This window comes from Ascaphus truei, chromosome 3 (genome assembly GCF_040206685.1).
Source record: "Ascaphus truei isolate aAscTru1 chromosome 3, aAscTru1.hap1, whole genome shotgun sequence".
In the NCBI taxonomy this organism is placed as follows: Eukaryota; Metazoa; Chordata; class Amphibia; order Anura; family Ascaphidae; genus Ascaphus; species Ascaphus truei.
In genome coordinates, this window is record NC_134485.1 from 231,632,146 (window position 1) to 231,639,217 (window position 7,072).

The window sequence follows — 7,072 nt, forward strand, 5'->3', positions numbered from 1 at the left end:
ACTTTCGCTAGCGGCGACGGGTGATGTCACCTGTCGCGTCGCCGGTTGCAAGGCACTATACGCACGGCCTTATGCTGTCCCAATGCAATAAAGCTCACAGGTAAGGAGCCAAGTGGTATTACCAAATATTGTTGGTCTGTCTGGCTTAGCTAACCAGACAGGTAGATAGGCTTAACCTAGTTAGCTTCCCTAACGGGGATAGGCTTTTGTTTATCTTTTGGGTTACTTAAAGGGACAAAGCCCCCGTGTGTGTGTGTGTGTGTGTGTGTGTGTGTGTGTGTGTGTGTGTGTGTGTGTGTGTGTGTGTGTGTGTGTGTGTGTGTGTGTGTGTGTGTGTGTGTGTGTGTGTGTATGTATACTGGATTTATCAAATCTATTGCAAGCATGGCTATATTTTCTTATAAATCTGATTAAATGTATTGTTTGCCTCAGTTTTGCAGCTGGGAGACTTCGATAAATAAACCCAATTGTAGGAACTGTCAGCATTATTACAGCAATACTAAAAGATTAATTCTGATGTAGGAAGTGTAACTTCAAAGCTATTGTAATCCAAAAACGTGGTAATGGGATTAGTATGGAAAAACCTATCTTCAATGCTTTTTCCAGTATAAAACAAATGCTAAGTATCATAGTACCCTGATGTTAATTAATCTGTGACACTTCCTGCAGAATGATATTTTTCCAACTCACTTTTACCACTCATCCCATAAGCCGTCCTCTTAAGTAAACGTTCATGTTTCCTTTCAATGTCCCACAACTCTTCCTTCATACGATGGTTTTCCTCATTTAGTTGGTGACTGTGGGTTCTCAGTGTTCTAGTCTCACTCCTCAGCTGCAAAATTTCCTTGTGCAGGCCCTGTTCGTAATGCTCTGATTCTCCAAATCTGCTTGACATCTGGCTAATCTTAAAGAAAATAAAAAAAATTAAATAGTTGGACAGAGTGTGGTGACAAAACACGGTGCCAAGCTGACCCAATACATGTAGCAAACTAGTACAGTTAACATAATTCATGTTTGTTCAGTGTATAAACATTTCACTAAAAAGTTATTATTTTTTATTTAGAAGTTATTGTGAGTTGCGGCATGTTAAGTTTTGTAAAGACATTTAATTAAAAAGTTATTCATTTTGATTTTGTCGTTTCTTTTTTTTACAACTGTATTTTCAAGTCAATACATTTTTCCAGGTCACAAACTTTTTCATAGGCCCTTGTAAGGCTCGTAGGCCCCAGGTACTGTGCTTATTGTGCCTACTGGATACAATGGCTCTGAGTACAGTGCAGTTTTTCCACTGCAAACAATGTGCTACACCAGTGTTGTGCAAACTTTTTAAGCTGCGGCCCCCTTCCTGGGAGCCGCAGCGTTTGCGCCCCCCTCTCCCATGTCTCTGTGTCAAATGACATCACATCACGTGACCCCACCACGTCATTTGACGCTGCGTTGCCATGGCGACGTGTCTTCGAAGATCCGCTGGCAGCAGGTAAGTGAGTTACAGAGGCCTCACGCCTCCCCCGGCATTTAATTTAAATGCCCTTTTTCATGAATATATTTATTTCTATGTTTGGATTCACAGTTAAAAGGAATTGGAGCATTATTGGGGTTTGTTTAGCAGGGGATAATGTAAATTTGTCTGTGTAGCAGATTTCTGGGGTACCAAGTTTCAGGGTTTAGAAGGGTATTCGATTTCGGTATTAGTCAGTGGCGGATTTAGAAAACTGCCGGCCTTAGGCACTTACCTTGTGCCGCCCTCCTCTTTCGTGCCACCCTCTTCCTTCTTCAGCGTCAAATGATGCTACAGCATCTCGTTGCCATGGCATCACATTGTCATTTAACGATAAAGGAGAAGGGTGGCACGAAGGCGAAGGTAAGAATTGTACAGATCCCCCATGCTCTCCCCTGGCAGTCAGTGGGGAAGAGTGGGGGAAGTAATGGAAAATCTGCTACTGATTACAGTCCATTGTGGTATGATCCAACCCCAGCTGCACTAAGTGAATCTTCTCTTCTGTGCCTCACACTACAAGAGCTTCAGCTTCTCCTCCTCTTGATGAGAAACCAATGTCCAAGATGGCTTAAACTGAGCAACTGAAAAAATATCTATAATTGCAATCCTCCCTTTCATATTACATATGTAAAAACAAAGATGCCCAAAGCTACTTCCAATGTGACAAAATACACAGTGCAATACCTATATATTCTCTTGGAAAAGGGTCATTTAGTTTAAACCCTTTGGCTAAAGTGTCTTAAGCCTTCTGCCACTTTCAAGGCATTGGACATTGGAAGTATCTTTGGGCATCTTTGTTTGTTTTTTATTGAATACATCTATCCACACCCACTAGCACTCCTTTTGACAAACACACACACACACACACACACACACACACATACACACACACACACACACACACACACACACACACACACACACACACACATAATGTGGTAATGTTTGGGGTTTCTCAGAGCTTGCTAGGTATCTGTGTGTTTATTAACTATGTGCAGTTGGTCTCAGCTGTTTTTGGGAGGTTGGTGGCCCCTCCCCCCCAAGGTTTAAGCTCGCCCGTCCCCACTTTCCAAGTAGGCAGGTCAGTTTTATTTTGCAGGGTTACGACAGATCCAATGCAGATCATTCTTCCTCTAATTATACAGGTAAATAAGAATTTTAACTCAGGGAGTGTTAGGACCTGCTAACGGTCATGCCTTGAAAGTGGCAGTAGACTTGAGACGCTTTGGCCAAAGGGTTAAACTAAATTACATGAAAAAGACGCTTTGGCCAAAGGGTTAAACTAAATTACATGAAAAAGACGCTTTGACCAAAGGGTTAAACTAAATTACCCTTTTTCAAGAGAATATACAGTACTGTATATATTATGTGGTAATGTCTGGGGTTTCTCAGAGCTTATTGGGTATCTGTGTGTATATTACATATGTGCCAGTAATATTACTAGCAACTAACGGCACCTTCCTCATTGAATATGTTTTACATACTGTTCACATCACAATTAGAATGTTATAATTATTATGGGAGTTTATAAGTACAGGGTGTTTAGAATTTTTGAGTCACTTACAATATGATGATTTTCTAAACTCCTAAACCATTAAGTAAAATGCACACTGTCATATTGCTTTGGGGAACAGATCTGCTGTTAATCAATGGAAATAAAATCCACAAAGTGTGCAAGCATCTGACATCATTTGGTCAGTAATGCATTACACTTAGAAAATAATTGTATTAGAGCATTAAAGACTACAATAAAAGTTCATAGCTAAAAGAGTTACAATCATCATCTTTTTATTTCACTGAACATTCGCCTAATTATTTTGTTGGAAGAAAACTAAAAGATCTGTCAGCCAAAGAGTTAATGCTAAAATAGTTTAAAAATATATATCTTACATTTATAGATTACCCTGCATAATCTTTAATGGTTTACAAATGTGATAGATAATGTAGCAGTTTCTGGGTACAAGATTACATCTACAGCTGTTTATACACATTTGCTATGTCCTATTAGTCAGGTCTGCTGATTAGAGGATGCTGGTATCCCACACACACAAGTCTCCCACAAGCTACTAAAATAGCCCATATTTACTAAGCAATCTACTGCCAGAAGACACCTTCCAGTGCTGGAAGCCTCCTCATTGCCCAGACACTTGAATGGCTGTAAGGTGTCTCCAATGCCAGAAGGGGTCAAATGGCAAAGTACCAGTTAGTAATTATGGACCAAAATCTTATAAGTTCTAGTGGTCTCATGCTTCTGTGACTTTAACTCCTGTTTGCCACTGGGGAACCCAATAAGTATTGAGTGGGACCTCGGGAAGTCGCTTAACCTATCACAACTCATTTCCCAACCCACACGGACAAACCTGAAATTACGCAACCATTCCTTGCTAGACTGGATTCTCTCCTCAAATCGCAGCAGAATCCAATCCTCTGGCATCCTTCCTCACATTTTCAGTGACCATGCAATAGTGTACTGTTGTAACAGACGTGCTCGCCACAAACCGGGACCGGACCGCGGGGCTGAGGTGGGGATGTGAATACACCGACCTTAGACAACGAAGCCGGTTCTGGATTGCGCGGTCCGTAGTCAATCGTAGCCGGTTCAGGGTTGGAGCAGACAGGGTAATCCATGGACAAGCCGGGGTCAGAGTTTGAGACGTCAGAGTAATCGATATCCAGGCTGGGGTTCGGCAACAGGTAGGCTGGTGTGAAGCGCTTCAATGTAGCAGCTGAAGCGCGGGAATGGCCTCTGCGCGAGGAGCGGGAGCGGCCCATGATAAAGGTCTCTGCAAGGGGAGAATGCAGGCTGGCCTAGGAACACCGCTGGGTAGCACTAGGAGACCAGCACTTCAGCACAGGAACCAGAATGCAGACCTCTGCCAGGAGGGAATGCAGCAGATCTCAGAAACAAGAAGCAGGCCTCTGCAAGGAGGGGATGCAACAGGTCTCAGGAACAAGGCAAGGCTAGCACTGGGGATCCAGCGCTTCAGCACATGAACCAGGAAGCAGACCCCTGCAAGGAGGGAATGCAGCAGGTCTCAGGAACAAGGCAAGGCTAAGGCAAGGTAGCTTGTGCCAAACACAGTTACATGCAAGTCCAATTTGGTTTATGCTCAGCAATGAGGAACTGGGAGAACACAGTACAAGAAGGGCAGGGAGCCAATCAAAGGAGAGGGGTGTGTGGGAATTCCTCCAATGACAGAGCAGGGAGACAGAGCTGCAGTGATTGCACGCACAGGTGATAGTGCTTGCAGATCCAAGGGGAGGTCTGTCTGCAAGAGTGAGCTCCAGCCAAACCCAGGAACGGATTCCTTACAACTGTGTAAGGAAAATTAAACCGCCCCAATCAAGCCCTAAAGTTCTCCTCATTAGACCATTTAGAAACTTTAACCCACAACAGTTTCTGGCTGACCTTACCAACTGCCCTTGGTACAGAATCGACTTAATTCCCGACCATGATTCTGCGCTCAACTATTTCCAATCCGAGTTCTTAAAACTCTGTGATACCCATGCTCCACTATGTAGAATAAGAGTACGGTGGGCCCACCTTCCATGGGTTACAACTGACCTTATAGCACTCTACCAGTTCAGGGATGCCTTGTCACTACAGATGCCTGCGGAACATATGTACAAGGCAAACAAGACATACAAAAGCACAATATTACTCTGACAAACTTCTCCAGAAAACAAAAACACAGCTAACTTCTGGAAGGTTATCAACAATATATTCCAGCATTCTAACCATCAACAACCAAGTAATATCACTAAGGAGGATATTCCTCTGACAAACTCCACTGACATTGCAAATGCATTCAATGATTACTTTGTGGGGTATGCTACTAACTTATTAGCCAAACGCATCCCAAACCACAAACATGAATCTCATTCTGTGAGTACCCCAATAGCCCCACCCTCTCTCAACACTACACACAATTTTCAAATTGTCCCAGAATCCGAAGAGATTACACAAGCACTCCTCAAATTAAAACTAAGCAGCCAATGTGGACCTGACTTACTCCAATCTAAGTTCCTAAGACTTTGTGCCTCAGCCATTGCCAAACCAATTGCTTCCATTGTCAACTCTATTCTGTCTGCAGGCCATATCCCTAAAACCTGGAAACTTCTAGATTTGTCCCAACCTTCAAAAGTGGGGACAAAAACACTGTCTCAAACTACAGGCCAATCTCTCTTCTCCCAATACTATCCAAAGTCATGGAAAAATGTGTTCACTTCCAATTGAGCGACTACTATACCAAGACAAATTTCCCTAGCCAACTCCAATCTGGCTTTTGCCCCAAATATTCCACCGTAACTACTCTGCTTAATGTTTGCAATGAAATCCAGTGTGTAATGGCACGGGGACAACTCACTGGTGCAATATTCCTAGATTTTGCAAAGGCTTTTGATATGGTTGATCATGTTATCTTGCTTAACAAACTATGGTATAGGGAAGCATGCTTTAAACTGGTTTCATTCCTACCTATCAGGTAGATTCCAACATGTGTCCATTTAAGGCTCTAACTCCAAACTCTTGGATATCACCTGTGGTGTCCCGCAAGGCTCTGTTCTGGGGCCCCTACTCTTCTCAGTGTTCATCAATGATCTTCCCACAGCTTGTAAGGAAGCTTCAATACACATGTATGCAGATGACATAATCCTATATGAACACAGCCATAGCCTCTCCGACCTTGAACACATACTTCAATCTGACTTTTTGAGACTTTAAACTTGGATTTCCCAAAACAAACTGTTTTTAAACACTGACAAGACTGTAACAATGGTACTTGGGACCAAGGGTAAATTTTTAAAGCTTCCAATGACTGAGCTCCAGATCAGAACCAACGCTAACACCAACCTAACTTCTGTTAATAGTTTTAAATACTTGGGCATATGGTTTGACTCCCATTTAACATTTGGGATGCACATTGATACCCTGACATTCAAAACCTATGCCACACAAGGTTTACTTTACAGGAACAAATCCTCCCTAAGTCTGCTAGTCAGAAAGCGTATCGCACAGCAGATGCTAATGCCAATTATCGACTATGGGGACATAGTATGCACTCGGCACCCCAAACTCACCTTAGCAAACTGGACACCCTCTACAATTCAATATGCCGTTTTGTTCTCCAATGCAACTACAACACACATCACTGTGAAATGCTCAAAAAACTAGATTGATCATCACTCGAGTCTAGGCACAAAGTTCATCTTTCCTGTCTTGCCTTCAAATACTTTCTGGGCATGCTACCCGTCTATCTGCACAAGCTCCTCACCCCTACCACATGCAGCACATTTGTCATCTGAGATCTGACTCCAAAAGACTCTTCATGGTCCCAAGGTTCAGCAAAGTATCTGGCCGTTCCTCCTTCTCTTACCGTGCACTCCAAAGCTGGAACAATCTACCGGAGACTCATAGCCACCACCAGTCTAAGTTCTTTCAAAACTAAAGCTGTCTCACATTTTAACCTGGTCTGTAACTGTTCATACGCCTATAATATATATTATCTCTAACTGTTCATGCAATGTCTTGTATATAATGTATACCCTGTTCACTTATGTAACTGTATTTGTAAC

At 42.7% G+C, this 7,072-nt stretch overlaps 1 protein-coding gene across 3 annotated transcripts in view; it reads right to left on the reverse strand.

Moving 5' to 3' along the window:
• LOC142489467 (uncharacterized) overlaps positions 1–7,072 on the reverse strand; it is an 81,228-nt gene that overhangs the window by 29,572 nt on the left and 44,584 nt on the right. For all 3 annotated transcript variants that reach the window (XM_075590292.1, XM_075590291.1, XM_075590293.1), the window contains exon 5: positions 691–904. In XM_075590292.1, the coding sequence (XP_075446407.1) occupies positions 691–904 (214 nt within the window). The remainder of the gene's footprint in view (positions 1–690; positions 905–7,072) is intronic.